Here is a 24614-nt window from a genome sequence, read left to right on the forward strand (position 1 = left end):
GGAGTCAAGAGTACCTGAGTTCAAATCTGGCCTCACACACTTAATAATTACCTAGCTGTGTGGCCTTGGGCAAGCCACTTAACCCCATTTGCCTTGCAAAAAAAAAAAAACCCTAATGTTGTGTAGGGAAAAGCTCCAGGAGCATGCTAAGTTCACGCTGCCATCTTGAATCCACTCCAGAAGTGCAATTTGAAATTTCTAGACCTAGATTAAAATGTTATTGGGAAATGTTTTGTAAAATAAAAATGAAATACAGCATAGATAATATTTGAATTTTTCTAAGTCAAAATTACAGCTTACAGGTATCCTTTGAGTTTCCTGTAGGTCCCTTTTATCTCTAAATTTATGAGTCTGTGGTCTGTTCTCTGCCACTAAATGATTACATGAAGAATTATTCATATTCTTTGTTTTATTCCTTAGCAGCCACATATCTAGTTCTCACTAAACATCAAATAAACATTTATTGAATATTAGTAGTAAACTTTTTGCAGAGGTTCAATCCACAAATCAGGAAATTAAAAGATTTTAACCATGATACATATTTATATGTATGATATATATGTGTATATGGTACTTAGGCAACTAGGTGGCACCATGGATAAAGTGCCAAGCCTGGACCTAACTTCAAATCTGCCCTCAGATACCTACTAGTTGTGTGACCTTTGGCAAGGCTCTTAATCTCTTTAACTTTACCTCAGTTTCCTCATGTATAAAACCAGGGATTAATAATAAGACCTACCCTACCCCCTAGGGTTGTTCTGAGGATCAAATAACATATTAATTTTAAGTAAAGTGTTAATTTAGCTCAGTGCTTGGAAGACACTAAGTAAATGTTAGCTATCATTATCATCATCATCATTATTACTCATGGATTTATTCTGTAATAGAACAAATTAAATAATTCATGCTTTAGCCATGTCATAAAAATTCTATACTTAATATTTTATCAATTTTCAATAGTAAAAGTCTTCAGAAAATTGTTTGGATTGTTTTTCTTTTTTTTTTCTTTTAAATTTTATTTATTTAAGGCAATGGGATTAGGAGACTTGCCTGTGGTCACACAGCTAGGCAATTATTAAGTGTCTAAGGTCTGATTTGAACTCAAGTCCTCCTGACTCCATGGTCACTGGAGTCTATTCACTCTATTCACTGCACCACCTAGCTGTCCCCTGGATTGTTTTTCAAATTCTTTTTGTTGTTGTTGTGGAAAATTACTATGAAAATGCAAAGTAAGTATTGGGTAAAAGTTTGATTTGTGTAGAAATTTTGAACTCTAGCAGAGTTTCAAATACTTCTGATGTAAAACCTTCCTCCTGGGAAATTCATTCTCTTAATATAAAGCACGTAAGAAAACATTTATTTAGAAATAACTGAAACTGGCTTCTCTTCGAAGAGTCACATGAAAGCATTTGATTAATGGTCAATTGTAGATTGCACATTGATATCCTTGTAGCTAAATAGATTCCAGAAATTTGTCAAAACATTTTCTCTGGTTTATCTTTTTCCCATCATTTTAATATAAACTATTCCTTTACAGTATCTTTTTTTAAAGAATATTGCTAAAGAATATTTTTTTGTTATATCAAAGAAGACATAACTCATGGGTGATTCTAACTCAGTAGTCAAAAAAACCATAGGGTTATTCAAAAACACTAATAATGTTAAAATTAAACTTATCAATGATAAATCCAGATTGAAGCAAACTAGAACTCTGTACTGAAATTAAAGTTTAAGTAAATCTTAAAATAACAGATTACTGGTGTTTTCTAGTAAGTTGATTTTTACATAATCCTGAAAAGTCTAGGTATGCTACATTTTTATTGATATTAGAGTATTACTTTGACTTGAATAATTCTCCAGTTCAAGAAAGTTCATCCTAATCACCATTTAATTGACTTTGCTATCCATTTTTTATTAATAATAAAATTTTATCATATTTGAAATATAAATTTGAAAGGGAAAAAAATCCCAAAATATTTATTCTCAAAAGTTGAGAGATATTTAGTCTCTAATTTTAATTAGTCTCAAATTTAGTCTCAAATTTTAATCCAGATTTAAATTTTAGTGATTTTTTTTTCCCTGAATTTTTTTTTATCCAGGCTCTTTAAGATTGTATGTCTTGAAGGGATTTCAGATCTAGAATTATATACTTAATCCCACCTAGAACAACATTTTTGAGCTTGGAAAAAGTATATTCATATATACATATATGTATATATATAAAACCTATATCAAATTACTTGCTGTCATGAGAAGAGGGAAGGGAGGGAGGTAGAACAATGTGAAGCTCAAAAACTATCTTTGCATATAACTGGAAAAAATAAAATAGCATTCAGAAAAAAGAAAAAGTGTATTCCTGCCTCACTAGTACCCTTTATGTAATGGGGATAATTATGCCTGCTTTCTTGAAATGACATTGAAGAATGAGTGCATTATTAGCTATATGGTAATAAAACATCATCTAAAGCAGCAAATATATGTTAATCCTTCCTGATGTGGTGGTTAGAAATGTATTTCTATCTATGTAACTTCCTTGCAAACCCCCAGCTCTACTTTTTTGCCTATCTTCCCTTTTTTTTTATAAGAGTTGATTGTGTTCTCTGCAATATTATTACCTAAAATAATTTTAACATTTTGTGTGTATGTTTTAAATTCAAAGGGTGTTTTGGGGTTTTGCAAGACAGTGACTTGCCCAAGGTCACACAGCTAGATAATTAAGTGTCTGAGGTTGAATTTGAACTCAGGTCCTCCTGACTCCAGGGCCAGTGCTCTATCCACTGTGCCACCTAGCTGCCCCTCAAAGGGTGTTTTGTTTAGAATATAAGGGAAATAATTGTTTAAATATTCTATAGTAAGCAATGCTCTGGCTTTCAGATTGAGACATATAGAGACATACTTTCTAATACTAAGTTTTGGTTAAAAACTAATCTTGCCAATGATTTCTTCATTAAAATTGTCATTGGTTTCATACATTCAGGGATTTATTAGCTCAAATACTAATATATGGCATAAGCCAGCGGTTGTATGGAAAAATAATTCTGAATATACCCTGGATTATAAACACAACCCATTTAATGAGCACTTAAAAACCAGTTCATTCATTTGTAAGGCAGTAATATAATGAAAAAGTTGTTATTAATATTGGTGTTGAGAAAAGATTCACTTCAACATATAAGTAAACCCTTATAGGTTTTTAGTCTTTGTAGTTTACAGCATAAACAAATCAAAGTGGTAATTATGAACTTTGTTTATAACCACTTTTTTTCTTCTCCCAATTTATACTAGTCACAGAATTTTAGAATTGGAAGGGCTTTTATTAGCCATCCTATCAAACTATTTCTGGAAAGCAGTCATTGGTATAACATGTCCTTAAAGTGGTTCTGCAGTCTTTGCTTGAAGGGGAACCCAGTACTTATGAAGGCGTTCATTCTACTTATAGATAGCTGGGTATTAGAAAAGTGTTTCCTGGTCTCAAGTTTAACTTTCTTTGTTATAACTTCTACTGCTTATCTTACTTTTGGGGGTCAAATAGAACAAATCTATTAATATCACTTTGACAGGACAGCCTTATGGATAAGCTATCATGTCCTCCATGACTTTTTCTGGGCTAAATATCCACAGTTCCTTCAACTGATTATCATATATACAGACTCTGTTGTTTTGGTGCTCTAAGGGTTGTTATCTGTGTCTTGCCTAAGTTGGTCCCTAAAACTGAATTCATTATTCCAGCCAGACCTGTTCATTTGGGATGATGGTGTACAACAGGATTAGCATATCCTTGATGTTGAAGTTATATTTCTCTTAATGCAGCCCAAGATTATATAAGCTTTTTTTGTACTTGTGAAATTGAGTTATTGAACCCAAGATTAAGACCTTTTATTTGTCCCTATTAACTGTCAACTTTGATTCTGTTCTAGTCTGCTGAGATTTTTGGATCCTGATACAGTCATTCATTGCAGTAGTTGTCTCTGCCAGACTGGTGCCATCTGAAAGCTTCCAAATCATTATCAAAATTCTGAGATAGCTAAGTGGCACAATGAATAGAGCACTGACCTTGGAGTTAGGAGGTTGGGAGTTTGAATCTGGCCTCAGACACCTGACTTACTGGCTGTGTGACCTTGGGCCAGTCATTTGACCCTGATTGACTTGCATTCAGGGCCATCTCTGGTCATCCTGATTTATGCCTGGCCGCTGGACCCAGATGGCTCTGGAGGAGAAAGAGAGGCTGGTGACTTAGCATCCCCCCCACTCAGATCCAATTAAATTGCTTGTCATGGCATCACGTCCCTGATGTTTTGGTCTTCTTTGAAAATGAAGGACAAACGTTATCACTAAGCAGAATGCCCTGGGTCACTTTATTGGTAAACTATTGTTATGACATCAAAAATGACTATTCTAGTTGAGTCTAGTCATTCAACCATTTCCAGATCTGAATTCTAGTTTACAACCCTCCATGATTTCCTCAAGACCAGCATAAGATTGCCAAATCTGATGTGGTTTTCTCAGTCCTGATCCATCTTGACCTCTATGCATTTGACTCTATTGACCATCCCCATTTTCCTAGTATTCTTTGATTCAGTGACAATTAGCCTCTTTGCTGTTCCATCTCCTAGTTCTGGATACTTTCACTTACTGTCCTTCCTGCAAGGAGTGTTCTGCTTCCTCTTCTCTCCTTCCTGGCTTGTCTTGCTCCCTTCAGACTGAGCTGAAATGCCACCTCCTGCAGGAGGATTATTTTCCTTATCCCTCTAGCTACTAGAGCCTTTCTGGGTTACCTTGTATCTGTGTTCTGATTATCTCAAGTATGTCCATTTTTTTGAGAGCAGGGACAGTTTTTGCTTTTCTTTTCAGCTTCATTGCCTAGCCAAGTACCTGGTATGTAGTAAGCCTTTTGGTTGATTGAAATGTTTTAGCAAATCCTTTACTAAAATTGAGTAAAGCAATATCAACAGCATTGCTTTGTGCTATCAGTTTGGTAACAAAGTCAGAAGACTTTTTCCCCTTATTTTCCTCAGAAGAAGAAATAAGGCATTATCTGTCCTTCATGAAACCATGGTAATTCTTTATGATTACTAATTTCTTTTCAAGACATTGATTAACAATTTCTTAATAATATGCACTAGACTAGTTCCACACATTTAGGTCAAGGTCCCTGTCTTGTGTACAGGCTTTCTCCTTCCACTTTTGACCTTCTGATCCTATAGAACTTCTCCTGTTTTTCCATTTTCATCCATTGTTGTCAGTGTCTCAATAGTCAGCTAATTAATTAGCAATCATTTTTAAGCATTAGTTTGTGCCAGATACAGACTGGAGATGTAGATCAAAGAATGAAAAAGTCCCTACTGTCAAGGATCTATGAGTGAGATATAACATATACATCTAGAAGTATATGCAGAATAAATACAACTGATCAGGGAAAAACTTCATGAAATTTTTATTTTTGAAGTTCTGTACTTAGAAAATACCAAATAAAGGGAGTTTATCTACATATATATTATAGAACAGAAGGAAGGACTTGTTATATTGGAACATGAATATCTACTAGAACTTGCTCTTCTAAAAGATGGTAGTGGAATTTTAAAGGTGGAACAGAGGGATTTTATGAGTAGAGGTCATATCTTACAAGACATCTTAGGGTTTGAGAACTAGATTTTTCTCTGCCCTTATTCTATCATTTTTTAAAAACTGTGACAATTAACTCTTGTCCCATGTAATTTCATTTATTATTTCTTATTAACCTCACTCTAGAAAACCAGGCTTTAATAAAGCACATTAAGATTCATATGGAGCTACCTCATCATGCCTTAAACCCAATTCATTCTGGTTCTCAGTGATTGCCAATAATAAGGCCTAGACAGGTTCACATGGTCTTTGTTTGGATTTTGATTGTTCAGAGTATACTTCTGTTCTTGCCAGAAACTCTGAGGGTCTTCTCTCCCAGATTGATGTTTTTGTTTGTTAGAGTAGGCAAGCTAGGCCATCTTTTGTCTCATTTCTTACCTTGCCTTATATCACTGAATGGCTATTACTGCAGACAAGTTAAGGGAAGGACCTTAAATTAAAAAGGCCAGCATCCCCCACTGTATCTGGGGTCACCTCTAGTCATCTTGATGATGACCCAAAAAGAGTGAGACTGATGACTTAGCACAGTCCTGCCTCACTTACTTGCAAATCAAGATATCACCCTCCTGATGGCATTGGTCCTCTTCAAGAATGATGGACAAACTACAACAATTATTTGAGCTGTGTCTTGAAGGAAGAGAGGAATTCAATGAACAGAGGTCATATCCACCTATAATTTAAGTCATTTAACTCTTTACTAACCAGTTTTTTCTCTTTTTCTGAATAAAGATCTGTCTTAATAGAGAAAAAAGAAGCAAATTTAAGAATTGTACAACATAGCAGATCATGAGTGGTCTGTTGCAAAAGGTCGAATCTGAACTGAATCTCAAAAAAAAGACTATGGAAACTAAAATGCAGAAAGGAGAGAGAAAGCTATCCAGATTTGGGGTATAGCCAGTGCAAAATCATGGAGATTTAGATGGAGCATTGTGCTTGAGGAGCTGCAAGATCAGTGTAACAGAGTCAAGGAGGGGAGAATGGCATAAGAAGATTGGAAAGGGAGACATGAACCAGATCATGAAGAGCTTAAAATACCAAACAGACAACTTTATATTTGATCCTGGATGTAAAAAGAAAGCCATTGGAGTTCCTTTGGAAGAGTGGCAGTGGTCAGACCTGCTCTTCACAGCTTAGTCAGGATGAATTTGAGTAAAAGTAAACTTGATACCAGAAAATGAATTAGAAGACTGCTGCCTTCCTCTAGCTGCGGGTCCTTGGGCAAGTCACTTAACACCGTTGCATAGAATAAAATAAACAAATAAATAAATTGAAAAATAGAGCTATAAAGATAGTTGAACCATGATGGGTAAGAGCCATGTTCTAGGCAGGGGTCTCATCAAAATCTGTAAGGTCAAATTTTCCCTTTTTTTGTTAGCATCTCTTGTTCATATCACTTGCTGAGCAAATTTTGTATAATTGCATATAGACATTTGAGGTCTACAGGTTTTATTTTTGGACCCTTTGCTGGATCTTGTCCCCTGTAAATTCCTGAGTGTTTCAACTGATATTTTTCCTATTATTTTAGTTACTTATGGAATCTAGCTTGGGAGAATATGCCTAGGCAGTTTTCTCCTTCCTGTATCCCTTTTAAATTAAACTTCTTTGGATTAGAATTGCAAGTCACAAGGCAAATACATTTTTTTAAAAAATTAAATTAATTTTTTTAATTAAGAAAAGTTTATTTTCTTTCTTCTCCCTTTCCTATCTTTGTTGGTTTTACTTTTCCCCTGGCCAGGAGTTGTGATTTTTAATTTTTAAGCTATGGTATAGAATTCCAAATTATGTTCTCAGTTAAAAATTTAATCTTAAGGTAGCTTTCTAAATTGTTTTTTTCCTTTGCCTCTCTTGCCTTCAGAGGACAGGCAGATGCCACTTGTTTCAACATAGTCTTCATTTTATTGCCCATGACAAATGATCTTTGACAATGCAGTCTAGCTTCTTCTGGCAATATAATTTGTGCCACTGTGAGTCATCAGACAAAGATAGTTATCCTCTGCTTTGGCACATCTTGAGAGCTTTTCTGTCATGTCTTGTTCATGACCTCGGAAGACAGTAGACCTCTATATTGTTGTTTTGAGGTTGACAGAGTTGCCATAGCACCCTATGAGCAGGGAGTCACCATCCACCACTCTTCTCTTCTTTTTTCCTTTGACACATAATGGATGATCTCTTACTCGAGAGCTCCTGTGGATCTATTTTTATTCCTTGGAGGATAAGCAGCTGCTTCTTCCTCAGAGCATTCTGATCACTCTTCAAGAAATGTTTTACATCTGATTTTTTTTAAATTAGTTGTACAATGTCTCTTCCCCCCCCCCCTTTTCCTCTTGGATATGACATTCTTCTATTCGCCAACCTTTTTCTCAACAATTTGTTTCATTGAAATTCTACTTCTTGTTTTTTTAAGGAACAGTTCATTAATCCTGATAATTTGCAGGACAAATAAGGTATTCTTTGAGTTTCTTCACCTTTTGAGGCCAGCCTACACTTTGAATAAGGGGAGCAGTTACTTGTCTGCAGTAGACATGAGTGTCACAGTCAGTGTGAGTCACTACAAATTCCTCTCTGCTTTTTGTACTAATTGAGATTGTGAGTCCCACTTTTTGCTCTTTTAATAGGTTTTTGCAACTATCCTTCTACCTACTTAGCTCAGACCTTTCTGAATTTTTGTCACCAAGATTTGTGATGGTTTCATCTAACGTCTTCTTTCACTTATTTGTTTTTATCTATTCATTTTATCCAGTTAGTCTTTCGTTATCATCTGTCTTCTCCTCTAATAGGCTAAGTTCCTAATTTCAGAAAGACAGGGATAGTAACTAATTGTAGGATACTTTTACTATTTTTCTATCAGGAGATGGAATCACAGATAAATATAACTTAACTAAGAAGGGAAAATCAAGGCGAACAAGATGGTCAAATTATTAGTAATGGGTGGTTTGGCAACTTCCAGAGAAAGTTTTTTTTAATGTATATTTTTAATATCATGTAGCATCCTTATTATTTGCAAGTATATATAAAGAAGTCAAATGTAGAAAACTAAAAATAACAAATATTTATTTTACAGGCCATAATAAAGAAAATTGATTAATGGATAATGATATAAATTCTGAAATTTCTCTGAATTCCTTATGTTTTTTTCCAAGTGTTTAAACAGATATATACCAATTAGTGTGTACTAAAGACCTCTAATGTGTTTCTACCAATCTATATAGGATGACTTTTTATATTAAAAGTAATTCATTTCAGTGAGTATTAAGCTTTTACCATGTACATGTCAGACATTATGGTTTGTGCTAGAAATACAACAAGAAGGAAGCATCTTATAGAGGAAAGAATACAATTTGCAGGCAGAAGAACTGGTTTAAGTATCTTCAGAAAAGTCACTTTACCTTTCTGGGCAGCATAGAAACAGATAATTATGTTTTAATGATAATAATGAGATTGGCCTATCAAAATTTTTGGGAACAGCTAAAGCAATCAGAGGGATTTTTCTAATTTTTAAAATATTAACAGGATTAACAAACTTATGTAATTAAAAAGACAAATCTAGAATGTTAACAGGTTACTCTCAAAAGTAGAACTTTTGAAAATTAAGTAAATAGAATTAGAATTCCAAAAGATTATTGAACTGATCATCAGGCCATTTTTTAAAGACTCAAAAAATCCATAAATCAATATCTGGTTGGTCACTTAACCCCATTGCCTTGCCAAAATATATTTGAAGAGGACTAAAATGACATCACTTTATCAGGTTAATGTACAATGTTTTCACCGGGCTGATCAGACCATATGAACTCTCTACTATAGGAAACAAATAGTCCATATGAACATTTGGAATAGAGATGACTTTAAATTGCTCAGTTCATGTTTCTTTTGAGCTTCTGCAATTATGCTTTGCTCATAGAGTACAGGACCTTCTTTGAGACCAACATACCATGCCGGGCAGTCCTGTGCCAGGGTTTCCCATGTCTCATAATGTATTACAGAATTCTTCAGAGAGTCTTGAAAGTGTCTTTGCATTGCTTCTTCTGACTTCATAAGCTCTTGTCTTATGTGAGTTTTTTGAAAAATAGTCAAGGTAAATGTATCTTTGCCATTCAGACAACATGGCCAGAAAAAAAGAAAAAACTATGTTGCCAAAACTTTTTAGGACTATTTAAAAACAGAAAAACCAGTGACATTATCTGGGCAAAGTACTAGAAGGAAACACAGTCTCACGTTCAATAAACCAAGAACACAAAGTACTTTGAGAAAGGACTCTGTTCAATAAGAACTCCTGGGCAAACTGGGAAAACACTATGGCAGCTACTAACACTAATTGCTACAGCACATTTCATATGAATGTGGTCTAAATTTGACAGATTCCTTTAAGAAATGTAGCTAGGGGGCGGCTAGGTGGCACAGTGGATAAAGCACCGGCCCTGGAGTCAGGAGTACCTGGGTTCAAATCTCGGCTCAGACACTTAATAATTACCTAGCTGTGTGGCCTTTGGGCAAGCCACTTAACCCCATTTGCCTTGCAAAAAATCTAAAAATAAAAAAAAGTGTAGCTAGGAATAAGATTTCAAAATAAAAACCAGTAGAGTGAAAAAAAATCACAAAATGTAATATAAATTCTTTACATTATGTAAAATCTAAATAAAAGCTATATTGCTAGCAGAAAAGGAAACTAAATAAGGCAAAACAAAATACTATCAGATATATATGTTATGTATTTATGCATGTGTTTATATATATATGTATGTGTGTATGTATATATGTACATACACACACACAAGTAATTGGAATTGACAAATACAGAAGACCAAGAATCATTTTTTAGTAGATAAGGCAGCTGGGTGTTGCAGTAGATAGAGTACTGTGCCAGGATCCAAGAATCCAGCCTTAGACACTTAATAGCTGTGGGATTCTGGGCAAGTCACTTAATCTCTATTACCCTCAATTTCCTTAACTTTAAACTTAAACTTTAAAATAGCATCCCAGGATTGTTGTGAGGATCACATGAGATAATCATTATAAAGTATTTACTTAGCACATGGAAGTAACTGTGTAAATGTAATATTATTTTGTTGTTGTTATTAAAGAATCTGAGGGTTGAACAAAAATTTTTGAAAGGAGAATTGCAAATTATCAACAATTATATTTTTAACATGTTCCAAATCATTAATAAAAAGAAAAATACAAATCAAAACGTTCCTGAAGTTTTACTCTATGCCCATCAAATTGGCAAAGATAAAAACAGTATTGGAGGGCCAGTAAGAAGTTGGATATGCTGAAATACTATTAGAACTCTGAATTGATCCAGTAATTCTGGAAAACAAGTAGAAATTATATGAATTAAAGTCTCTAGATTCTTCATGCTTTTGATGCAGATGGGTTTAAATATAGACTATATATATATATGTATGTACATATATATAAATATCTCACTTTTTAAAAAACATTCATAGCAATTTGTAACAATATCTCCCCCATCCCCCCCCAACCCCTAGAAACAAAGTGAGTGGCTATAAATTGGAGAATGCCCAAAGAAATTGCATTATGTGAATTTAATAGAATGCTATTATCTTGTAAGATTGACTAATGAAGAGTCCAGGACACTAAGAAGACTCATGAACAAATTCAAAGAGAAGAAATTTGAAGTAGAACAATATATGGAATGACAACAATAATGTAAATGACATTAGAAAGCAACTGAACTAAAATGAAATATTTTGGCAGAACTAGGACATGAAGGCAGGTAATGGAACATAATTCCCTTCTCATTGTTAGAGGGCTTGGGGGAGTCTGTGAATACCAAAGGATACAGAGGCTGTGCCACTCTGTGTCAATTGTTTTCTTAACTGTTTTCTTTTATTAGAAGAGAGGGCTGGGTGGTGCAGTGGATAGAGCACCAGCCCTAGAGTCAGGAGGACCTGAGTTCAAATTTGACCTCAGATATTTAATAATAACCAGCAGTGTAACCTTGGGCAAGTGACTTAACTCTATTTCCTTGCCCCCCCCCAAAAAAAGAGAGCTGTGTATAGAGTGAGGAGGAATATTGGGAAATTATTGAGGTATAAAGCACACAAAAATATCAACACAACTTTTAAAAGAAAATAAAAATAATCTTTAAAATATAGTCTCAAAAAACAGTGATAGAATTTGATCTGCAGGCCATAGTTTGATGACCTTGATCTACAGTATTGTGTTTAGTTCTAGTTGTCATGTTTTGAGAGTAATGGGGAAAAGGAAACATGCATTTATTTATTTATTTGTTCATTAAGGTTTTATTTGTTTTCCAATTATATATACAATAGTGGTTTCTACCTATCATTTTCTGTAAGGTTTTGAATTTTACAGTCTTTCCTCTACCCTCCCTTCCTTCCCCTTGTCCCCCCACAGAAGGCAGTCTGGTAATCTTTACATCGTTTCCATGCTATACATTGATCAAAATTGAATGTGTTGGGAGAGGTATCATATCCTTGAGGAGAAAATAAAATATTAGAGATAGCAAAATTCTGTAGTACATAAGACACTTTTTTATAAAAAATAAAATTGAAGGTAATAGATTTTAGTCTTTGTTTAAACTCCACAGTTCTTTCTCTGGGTACAGATGGTATTCTCCATTGCAGGTACTCTAAAATTGTCCCTGATTATTGCAGTGATGGAATGAACAAGTCCAATAAGATTGATCATTACCCCTTTGGTGCCGTTAGGGTGTACTATGTTCTTCTGGTCCTGGTCATCTCGCTCAGCATCAGTTCATGCAAGTCTTTCCAGGTTTCTCTGAATTTCCATCCCTCTTAGTTTCTAATAGAACAATAGTGTTCCATAAAATACATATGCCACAATTTGTTCAGCTATTCCCCAATTGATGGACATTCACTTGATTTCCAATTCTTTGTTACCACAAACAGGGCTGCTATGAATATTTTTGTACAAGTGATTTTTTTTTATCCTTTTTCATGATCTCTTCAGGGTACCCAGTAGTGGTATTCCTGGATCAAAGGGTATGCACATTTTTTGTCACCTTTGGGCATAATTCCAACTTGGTCTCCAGAAAGGATGGATCATTTTGCAGCTCCACCAACAATGCATTAGTGTCCCAGATTTCTCACATCTCTTCCAACATTGAACATTGCCCTTTCTGGTCATATTGATCAATCTGTTAGGTGTGAGGTGATACCTCAGAACTGCATTACTTTGCATTTCTCTAATCAATAATGATTTAGAGCAATTTTTTCATATGACTATGGATATTTTTGATTTCCTTATCTGTAAATTGCCTTTGTATATCCTTTGACTATTTGTCAATTGGGGAATGGCTGAAGCATGTATTTATTAAGTACCTCCTTTGTGCGTATTTGGGGGGGATATAAATACAAGTAAAAAGAAAAACGGCTTCTGCCCTCAGTAGGTTTCATTCTACTGAGGAAAAACAAAGAAGAAAAGGGAACTGAAAAGCAAGGGAGTTGAGTTGTTGATAAAAAATTACCCTGGGTGAGGTACTTTAGAAGTCTGGAAAAATTAGAGTAGGGCTGTAAGGGAATGAGGATGAACTGACCTGGGTACTTCCACAACACGCAGATTAGACTGCAGGAGGACTCCACCAAGATGAAGAGGCGATGGACCTGGTAATTCCAGGATGGGAGGGGTTCAAGGCTAGTCAGATGTGTCAGAGGGAGATCCCAGCATATGAGGGAAGTTCCAGGATAAGACATGGTTTTTGAAATGTTCTTCTGAAGTCTGGAAGTTTGTTGACAAGTTGGAAAGCATCCAAAGAAAGGACAGTAAGGACAGGAAGAAACCTTGAAGCCGTTCTATTTATGAACTGACCAGAAGAACCATGAATGTTTCTAAAGGGGGAAGATTAAGTAGTATATTTGAGCTGTTTTTGACCTCAGAGGGCAGGACCAGGAGCTATGGGAATGAAGTAGATAGATGGCTAAAGCATTTAAATATGAACTTGCTCCTTGCTGGATACTGTGCTAAGTGCTCAGGATGCAGAAATAAGCTAGGTAGACAATTCCATTGTTATGGGGAAGACTCATAAAAGGGAACCAAAAATAGGGATATGTTGGTAACCTAGGGTATGTAGATGACTGGAAAGGAGTGCTGTATTCTAGACATGGTAAAATCAAAGCTGTTCTGTTAAAGTTCATTGTCATTCCAGGGGCAGAGTCCAGAGTCTCTGGTGGAGAGGAGGTAGATATGACGGTCCTATTGGAAACCAAATGGGAAAGAAATGGCTGGAGTGCTAGAGAAGTTCAACAGAAGGAAAAGCTTCCAAATGATTAAAGCTGACCAAAAGTGTATAGAAACCTATATTCAGAGATAAGATTTGAATTTGAATCCAGTCCCAGACATTTCCTACCTATAAATTCCTGGGAAAGTCACTTAACTCTTGTAAAACCCATGTTTCCTCATATTTAAAGTGAAGATATTAATAACTTTTATCTTTCAGCATTGTTATGAGAATCAAGTGAGATAATTTAAAGAATTTTGTAAAAGTGAAAGTATTAGAAAATATGTTCCTTTATTTTCATCTTCTATAGGATGAATAGAAGTAGTTCTAAAACAAGTGGTTCTAACTATTACATACTTAATCATTTTATGGGTTCTACCTGCAGGTGAATCAGTTCCTAAAATTCTAAATTTCAAACAACCCACTTAAAAATTATTTTTCCTGTTTTCTTTGCATTTCCTTGTATTTTTACTCACTTTTCAGAAATGTATCTCCATTTCATTAAGAAATTATCCTTGGGGCGGCTAGGTGGAGCAGTGGATAGAGCACCGACCCTGGAGTCAGGAGTACCTGAGTTCAAATCTGGCCTCAGACACTTAATAATTACCTAGCTGTGTGGTCTTGGGCAAAAACCCCATTGCCTTGCAAAAAACCTTTAAAAAAAAAGAAATTATCTTTGAGTAAGTAAAAATATTTAGTATTATTTTTAGAATAAAATTTCTACTATACTAATCTCAAAGGGTATGATAGGGATGGAGTTTGGGGAGGTTTTTCCAAGATAGAAGTCTGTGAGAGCTTGGCCCCTTTAAAATTACATGCTGGATTCCTCATAAATTGGCCCTCATCTTACTTATAAGTGACAATTGTTTGTTTATGATTTTATGTAAAGCACTGAAAATTTTATTTTTGTTGTGTTTGTAAATCTAGTAAATAAGTGTTATGTTTGTGAACTTATTGGTATTAGAAGAGAAACTGTTTTGAAATTAATACAGCATGATATTCACAAAATGGCAGTGACATTTCCAAACCCAAACTAGATATATCGTATTTTTTGAATAATAAATTTGCTGGTAAATATCAAAATGAAAATAGCTAACTGTGATACTTAATGAAGTTTCAGATATTCCATTTGTAGTTGTGTAAAAGTTAACTTTTGTAAACTGACTCTTTTTTATTTTGTGATTCAGGTGGCAATAAAAATCATAGATAAATCTCAGCTGGATGCAGTGAATCTAGAGAAAATCTACAGAGAAGTTCAAATAATGAAAATGTTAGACCACCCTCACATAATAAAACTCTACCAGGTATGATTTAAGCCTTCCAGTTTCAGCTCTTCTAGTTTGTAATTTTTTATTACAAAATTAATCTGTAAGTTTTCCCAACTGCAAAAGATAAATAATTTAAACTTTGCCATTTAGCTGAGAGGGTTTGATATTGAATTAGGATTATCTCTAAATGGAAAATATTGAGAGAGTGAAAAAACACTGATGTTCTTCTACCTCCACATTGAACCTGAGTGTATTTTTTAATTAGACTTGAAGGTATTTTTAGTTATCATATTTAACCATTTATGAATGTGGCAGCCTCACAAAACATTTTGATAATGATGTATGTAGTGTGAAATTTATTTTGTCAGCATCATTGAACTTTGATAGTTTTAAAGTTTATATGGTATATGATATGTGAATTCAATATTTATTTTGTATAAAATCTGGAAATGGCTAAGGCTTTTATTTTCTTTTAAAAGATATCACCAAGATGTATGTTACAAAGGAAAATAATGCTTTTTTTAAAGAAAATTCATACTTTAGTGTCAAAAGATGACATTATATAACATAACACTTTCACATTTTTAATCATTGATATTTGGACTTTTTGTATTTGAAAATTGTTCATCATCTATGTATAATAATATGTTGATACTTTATACTTTAGAATGAAAGAGAAGGTATTATGCCCCCTAAAATATTGTATATTCTATATCTACAAAAATGCATTATAAAAATCATGTAATGTCAGGCTGTAGAAGACCTAAAAGATAATGTAGTTCAACCCCATTTTTTTATACATGAGAAAACTGAGTCATAGAAATCTAACATAACTTATACTTGATTAATAAGTGGTAGAACCAGCTGTGATAACAGAAAATATCCAATTCATCCAAATTCAAAGAGAAAAGAAGGTCCACACTCATCCAAAGAAAGTCCAAACCAATGATCTCCTGCTATGTTCAAGAAGCTTCCCTCATTCAGTTCCAGGAGATTCACTCATTCACTCATTCTGTTTGAGTTATAGGTGAAACTTATTTTAGTTCTTTAAGTCTTAAAAAGATCTACTCTTGTAAAGTAGAAAGTTATTTCTAACTTTTCTGATCATCTACTATTGATAAACTGGAGAATGTCCAAAGAATGACAGTTAGAATAGTAAAGGGCTCAGGCTCAGTTAGGATTAGTTGAAGAAAATGTATAAGGTTATATCGACTGGAGAAAGAGGACATGGAATATCATGGTATTGCTTGAAGATAAAGATATCTTAAATATTTTGAAGGGATATTGTTATGAAGACAGAATGTGAACTTTCTATGTTTGACTCTAGTCAAACCCTAGTCAGTTAGCAGCAATGTCTTTGATATACAGGAAAATTTCCTAAAAGCCATTCAAAAATGGAATGAACTGCCTTAGGAAATGATGGGTTTTCTCCCTTGTTAGAAGTCTTTATGAAACTGGATAATCACTTGTTGAGTATGATGTAATTAAGATTCTTTTTGAGAAATGGGTTGGAGTGGATGGTTTTTTGAGATTTTTTTTTTAATCTTTAAGAAATAAGTAGAGGAGAGAACAAAGAAGGATAAAGGGAAAGGGGATCTTTTTACTTAATGTTTTTGCATTTTTTAAAAACCTCTTAGGGGGACGGCTAGGTGGCATAGTGGATAGAGCACCAGCCCTCGAGTCAGGAGTACCTGAGTTCAAATCCTACCTCAGACACTTAATAATTACCTAGTTGTGTGGCCTTGGGCAAGCCACTTAACCCCATTGCCTAGCAAAAACCTAAAAAAATTAAAATTAAAAAAAAAGAAAACTCTTAGAATCTTTAAAAGGATTATGTGCTTGCTTTAGGAGCAAGATGACTTGGGGGGGGGGGGGAATGGGACTGTTTTTCCTATTGAGCCAGGGGAGAAGAGGAAACTTGGTCAGAAGCTGTTGCTCTAACCTTCATCTTTAAAAAAAAAAAAAAACAAAGTGAAAGGAGGTCCATCAAGTGACATATATTCTTGGGGTACTTATGCCCAGTTCCTCACCTTTGCCTACCATCTCTCATCATTCTTTCTATTATTTTCTCTTCTAATGTCCTTGTTGCTACCTCACATCATGGAAACCATGTGTTGACCCATGAGTTTTAAGAGTTGCAATCTCATCTTTGGGGTTTGATTACAGGGTAGGACAGTGTAGCATTCCTGGTAGCCCAAGTTAGTACTCTGAATGAATTTCCTCCTATAAACTTTATTGTACATAATATTAAGGGTTTATAGGATATAATACTATACTTCAGGTATATTATGAATTAAATAAGTTTTTGTGGGATGGCAGGGCATTGTTTCTTTGGAAAAATGTGTTTCAAAGACGAAACCACCAACTTATGAATGAGATTTTAGAGTATAATCCTGTCATAAATTGAAACTGTCTGCATTACCTTCCTGCAGCTTTGCTTTTCTTAGGCTATTTTTAAAGATGATAATTACAAGCAACTATTCAAATACTTTCAAGATTGTGGTGAAACTAAAGGCCAAAGTAAGGACAGACATTACCAGTGAGTCACACATATAATTTTATCTCAGTTGAACTGAAGAACTTACAGTCTTTGTTAGTGTCTGACTCTTTTAGGCCTAAATTGTAGGTACCTCTTCCACTGTTACAATTTGATTGAGGGAGGACTAGGCCAAAGTGACTTTCATTTTACTGGAAAATAATTTTAAGCCTTTCAGCAGATAGCAACAAAATTGTAGTCTTTGTAATAAACAGAATAAAAGAACGAGTAGTGGTAAACAGCATGTGTTTTACATCATAAATACATACAAGTCATCTTTCTAAATAGGAAGAATTCTGGAAACCAAATTTTTATTGTTACTTTTCTAAATGAAAATAAAACAGTTGATAAAAACACAAGCAGCAGGATTACAGACAAGAAGTTATAATTCAGGGCAACCTCTTTGAATTACATACTGGACAGGTATCAAAGCAATATCAAAACACACTGTTCAATTGGTAGCCATTTATCAATTGCCCACTATGTATCAAACACTCTTCTAGATATGCAGGATACCAAGACAAAATTTTCCTTCCTAGCTAGACTAACCATTTTACTGTTTTCTTGCACTTTTCCCTTGGGATCTACCATGATGGCTTTTGTTAGTGGAAAACTAACAGACAATAAGTTGTTCCAGTTCAGTATTGCTTATGCCTTTTCTCATTAAGTCAATAAGAGAATGTACTACAAAATAGACATTAAGGACTTCTGTCTGGCATGTGGGGTCTTCTAAATTATGTAACATGTCAAAATGATCATGTGCTTCATCATAGTCAGCTTTTCTACTTATAACTTTTTTAAAAAGTAACTTTAATTGGGAAATCACAAAGAATTTGATGCCATCATTTCTCTTGCCTTCCTATTGAACTAATATGAAATTCTCTATTAAATAGGTGATGGAGACCAAAAGCATGTTGTACCTTGTCACTGAATATGCCAAAAATGGAGAGATCTTTGGTAAGCTCCTTTCCTTTTATTTTTATTTTTTGCATGAAAAGTGTTCTGAACAATATTGTTTGATTAGTATACCATTAACCAGATGCTTTTATGAATAGTTAGCTTGTAAACCATGCATGTTCATGAATTTTCAAAGAACTGTTATACAATAAAATTTACCAATATTACCAATCTTTCTTTACGGATATAAATCACATTTCACTAGCCAGGATTTTTAATCTTTGTTGCAGAGATTATGTCATTAAATACTGGAAACACTCCCTCCCTATTGGAGGGAGAGAAAAAAGTCATGGTTTCAAGTTGTTATATTTGTAGTCTTTGAAGTGAGACGTGGCCAGTTAGATTGTATATACTTTGTTCAAGAAGTTAGATAAATTCAAAAGTCGAAATTTTTTAAATTAAAAAAGGCACTTAGATGCATTTTATAGATTAGAGATTGAGGTTCAAAGAGTTACAAGTGATCTATGTAAGGTCATATGTCTAGAGGGCAGACTTATACCCTTGCCTCTGACTCAAAGAAGCATTACCCATTTTGCTTTTTCACTTCTGTACACTTTTAAAAGTTTAATAATAAATTTTCAACTTTGGTTGTAAGTATATCATTTGACTTTCAGGAAATATAGCATATCCAGCATTCATCTCCTCACTTATTTCTTTTGTTAGAAGTTATTCTTTTTTAAGGTTAATTTCCTTCTTGAATGTGCTTTAATAGATTTTTTTTTATCCCTTAAACACTGTATAGTTGCTATATTTATTATAACTGGGGACCCATTACCTTTGAAACTGATATGATGCTGATATGTGATGAAAACTTAGTTTTTGTCTCAGATGTCTTCTGGAATAGAAAGATTTCTCATAATAAATACTTATGAAATGATAAATTTCTCAAGTTCTAACATTTAATAGGATGACTTGAATCTTCTGTTCTTACAAGCTTTTAACCAAGGGGAAGGATTCAATAAAAAAATGTCCTTTTGCTGTCTTTTTTAAGAGTATTTTCTTAGATGTTTTATATATAGCACAGAGACTGTTTTTACTTTTTTTATCTCAAAACTTACTAAAAAAGAAGTAACTAGCTATGTAAGATGTAATTACATTGGAAATAGGGTGCTAGAGATGGTGTTTTTTGATGTGACCTTTTGGTGTGGGTTTGGGTTACATTCTTTTATATGAATCAAACTACATTGGGTATTAATGTATTTATAAAATTTATTTTTTCATGTAATATTTGTATTATGACCCTGACATTTAAATACTAAAAGAAGGATCTGCTTTACCAAAAGAAAACTTGAAGCATTTTTTTAAAAAGTGATATGAACCTTTATAAAGGAATAGTTTATATTTAGAAAGTATTTTTCTCCTACCATTTCACTATAGGCAGTGTTGAGCAGTTGTCTTGATTTTTATCCTGTTACTGAACTTTGATAGTTCTGGAAGAGAGAATGAATTGAGAGTTTTGTGCAACTCCAGTTCATGGACAAGTTAAGATATCACCCTATGTTGTCATTTTTCCTCCTTGAGAATGAAGAATAAACAAGATAATTTGAAATTTAGTAGTACTAGCCATCCTTTATTCATGTACTCATTTTATATTTATATATTAATATATTAAATGGATTTGAGATACATATATGTACATGAATATATGCATGAGTGCACATATGTGTGTGTATATCTCTATCCATCTCACCTGGATGCCTTTCTGTTCATTATCCTCTCCAGGAACTTGGCATTCTGCAAGATGAAGTTAGCTAAGAAATTATTACTTCACCAAATCATTTCCTGTTGGGACTGTTAAGACTTCATTTTGACCTGATCCCACAACCATTCTCTCATCCCCTTGGGATAACCTCTCACGCCTGCTTTTCAGCTTTTTTTTTTTTTATGTGATGTCTCCCTCACTGGAAGGTGAACTCATTGAGAGTAGGAATTGTTTAATGCCCTTCTTTGTATTCCACCACCCCCAGCATAGTACTGTCACACAAATAAATGCTTATTGACTGACAGACCCACATAATTTTGAGATCTGGTGATTCTTGGAATACATTATGTCTTTCTTTTTCTCTTTTTTTCTATAGAAATGTTTTACTTTTTGTTTCTTTCTTTGAATTTTCTTATTTTTTCTAGTTTTATAAATATCTACTATATATTTTGATATAGCATGAAATTCACATGTTAGATATATTATTGTCATTTTTGTTATAATGGAATTGCCTGGACACAGCATTGACTATCTTTTTCCAGGACTTCATTTATTCCTGAATAGGTTGTTCTACTTATATATAGCCTTTACAATTGAGTTTCCTCCTGATTTTTCTTTGTGATACAGGAATAGAATGGAATAAACATTTATGTAATGCCAGACTGTGTTCCAGGCACAATGCTATGCACTTTTTATAGATATCTCATTTGATCCTCACAACTCTGTGAGGGAGGTACTATTATCTTTTTTCTATTTCTATGTTTTAATTGAGGAAACTGAGGCAAATAGGGATTGAATGATTTTTCCATGGTCACATAGCCAGTAAATGTCTGAGACTAGATTTGAACTTGGGTCTTTCTGATTCCAGGTTCAGCCCTCTGTTTGATGTGCCACCTGGATGTTTGACCTCCCACAGTTCATACAATTTGCATTTTCCTTTTTTTGTCATCTTTGCCAATCTAATAGCCATTCAGAGTTGTTTTAAGTTGCATTAAACTTATTGCAACTTAACAGTGATTTGGAGCATTTTTTAAATAAGATAATTGATAAGCTTGTTTTTGATAAATAATTGATATATAGTTTTTTGAGAACTGTCTGTGTCTATCCTTTGATTATGCTAGAAACATGGAGCGGCTAGGTGGCGCAGTGGATAAAGCACTGGCCCTGGAGTCAGGAGTACCTGGGTTCAAATCTGGTCTCAGACACTTATTAGTTACCTAGCTGTGTGGCCTTGGGCAAGCCACTTAACCCCATCTGCCTTGCAAAAACCTAAAAGAAAAAAAAACAAAAAAATAAAAAAGAAACTATAGGGCAAGTCAATATGAGATAGGTGCCACAAGAGAGTAACCTGTGATGACACTATGAGGAAGGAGAAAACATTTTTGAAGGGGCTTGGAGTCTGGGGAAGCTTTACAGAGAAGATAGCATTTGAATTTGACTTTGAAGAATGAGTAGGATTTTAGTAGTTGGTGGTAATATGATTATCAAAGACAGTAAGACTAGCAAGGATAAAGTATATTTGAAGAACAGTAAGTGGTATATTTTGTTTGACATGCAACTCCATCATGGTAGTGGAGATTTGCTGGCCATGCCAGTGGAGAACCAGCCTCATCGGGGCCAACCAGACCTGAAAGGGTTTGAATGTGGGCCTGATGACATACTATATATATATTTTCCAAGGAAATTTGAGATAAATTCATAAAACTGAATCACTAGGTTAGCTATCAGCTGATGAATTTCCCAGCCTTTCTTGAAGACTCTACTAAAGTTTTTGAATCCTGTCAATGGGGAGAATTATTGAATCATTTACAGAAACAGGGAAATCAAATCAAGGAAAGGAGTGCATTAGAGCTTGTATGTTATATTTGAGGTGCCAGTGAGATATCCAAGGATAAGTGTCCAACAGAAGCTTAGGAGAGAATTTTGTGCTAGAAATACATATTTAGTAGCCAAGATGTAATGGAACACTGGTCTTGGCGGTCAAAGTGATTTTCCTAAAGTACAGGTCTGACCATATTGGCTCTCCCTCCCCCAACTCAGTAAACTCTAATGGTTCCCTGTATTACTTCCAGTATCAACTATAAACTCCTGTGTTGGGAATTAAAAATTAACTTCCAGAACCCTGTGATCTGACTACACTGGCCTCCTTCCACAGACTCTTTCATGTCTCAGATTCTGTGCCTTTTCACTAGCTCCTCAGTAGCTAACTTTCTTCTTTACTTTGTTTCTGTCTTCCCTGGTTTACTTCAAGACTCAACTCAAATCCCACCTTCCATGATTGCCTCACATCCAGAGCCATCTCCAGTCATGCCAATTCATATCTGGCCACTGGACCCAGATGACTCTGGAGGAAAAAGTGTGGCTGGTGACTTAGCACATCATCACCCCACTAAAATCCAGTTCATGTGCTTGTCATGGCATCACCTCCCTGATGTCATGGTCTTCTTCAAGAATGAAGGGCAGGGACAGCTTAGTGGCACAGTGGATAGAATATTGGAAGTCAGGACAACCCAAGTTCAAATCCAGACTCAAACACATAATAATTACCTAGCTGTGTGACCACAAGTCACTTAACCCCACTGCCTTGCAAATACAAAAAAAAAAAGGTGATATAAGAATGAAGGACAAACATCATCATGATGTATCCTATATGTACATAGTCATTTGATCTTGTCTGTCCGATTGTTAGAATGTGGACTGGAGCCTAGAGAACAGGAACAATGTTGTATCTTTCTTTGGATCTCCAGCACTTTCCTAAAGGTAACCTTACTAACTAGCAGCTAAGGGGCATGAAGTATCCTTCCCTCCTCCAGGCCTGGAGGAGGGAAGACCAAGCTTAAATCCAACCTGAGCTACTGACTATTCAAAGTGTCTTGGACAAGTCACTTAATCTCTGTTTGTTAAAGTTTCTTCATTTGTAAAATGGGATTAATAGGGTTATTGTGACTATCAAATGAGATCCTATTTGGAAAACACCTAGTCCAGTGCTGCTGCAGAGGAAGTATTACATAAACGTCAATTATTCTGATTACTACCTCAGTGACTGGCCAATAGTAAGTACTTAATAAATGCTTGTTGACTTAAGTTTTGAGTTCCAGCTAAAATGCTGGCTATATAATCATGAACAAGTTATGTTCTAGAGTCAGCACCTAAGTCCATCCTGAAAGATAGGTTCAGAACCTCTGATCCATTTCTTAGATTCTTTTGTTTTGTTTTGTTTTTAGATTTTTCAAGGCAATGGGGTTAAGTGGCTTGCCCAAGGCCACACGGCTAGGTAATTATTAAGTGTCTGAGGCCGGATTTGAACTCAGGTACTCCTGACTCCAAGGCCAGTGCTCTATCCACTGTGCCACTTAGCCGCCCCCCATTTCTCAGATTCTTGTGACTTTTGCAACTGACAGGTGTGGGGTCCTTGATCTACTTTCTCAAATCTTTTAGAGAGGAGATTTAGTAGGGGGTCAGGGATAGCTGTCTTGAAATCTTCAACAATTTGTCACTTGGAAGAGGGACTGGATTTGCTTTTTTTGACCCAAAGGACTATACCATGAACAGTGGATAGAAATTCCAGGGGCAGATTTAGGTATAATGTAAGGAAAATTTTCCTAACTATTAGAGCTATTTTTTGAAACTAGAGAAGGATGCCTAGGGAAGTAGTAGGATCCCCATGCATAAATTGAATGACTACTTGTTGAGAGAATTGCAAAGGAAATTTTTTCATCTTTGATTTGGACTGATTGGATTTTAAGATCCCCCTTTATAAAGTCTCTCTTTAGATTTTATGATTCATTATTCTTTCTGAGTCTCAATTTCTTCAACTGTAAAATGATGATAATAATAATAATAATACTGGTATTTTCTATCTCATGAATTATTTTTAAAAAAGCATTTTGTAAACCATAAAATGTTATATAAGTTGCTATTATTAATTGTTTTATAAAGGTGATTGTTGAAACTGTGGGGGAAGAATATTTCAGTGAGACATGCTAAAACTTCTTTGCTCATTTTCACCTCTGTGCTTTTGTTTATGCTTTTTCCCTATCCTGAAATCAATCCAAATAATAGATTTTCTCTAAGACCTGATTTAAGGCTGATCCAGAAGACATTGTCACTAATGTTACCCCATTGTATTTTTTCTTTTTTTATTCTCTCAACATCTATTACACTCATCTTTTAAATACTTACTAACCTTGTAGTAGCCTCAAGATACTGTCTTATATTTTTTCCTCTTAAACACAGTCTTATTAGAAAAAATCAAACAAGTCTATACTTGTTGCTTACTCTTACATATTTCTCAACAACTTGCAA

General features: G+C 34.6%; 1 protein-coding gene across 2 annotated transcripts in view; it reads left to right on the plus strand.

The window, feature by feature from the left end:
• The window catches only part of SIK2 (salt inducible kinase 2), a 168248-nt gene that overhangs the window by 16340 nt on the left and 127294 nt on the right, over nt 1-24614 (plus strand). Inside the window, exons 1-3 of one of the 2 annotated variants that reach the window (XM_074216652.1) lie at nt 2022-14526; nt 15034-15150; nt 18544-18607. In XM_074216652.1, the coding sequence (XP_074072753.1) occupies nt 15109-15150; nt 18544-18607 (106 nt within the window). In that variant the 5' untranslated portion in view covers nt 2022-14526; nt 15034-15108. Of the gene's footprint in view, nt 1-2021; nt 14527-15033; nt 15151-18543; nt 18608-24614 lie in introns of those variants that run through there. The other variant, XM_074216651.1, reaches the window with a different exon arrangement.

This window comes from Macrotis lagotis, chromosome 1 (genome assembly GCF_037893015.1).
Source record: "Macrotis lagotis isolate mMagLag1 chromosome 1, bilby.v1.9.chrom.fasta, whole genome shotgun sequence".
Lineage (NCBI taxonomy): Eukaryota > Metazoa > Chordata > Mammalia > Peramelemorphia > Peramelidae > Macrotis > Macrotis lagotis.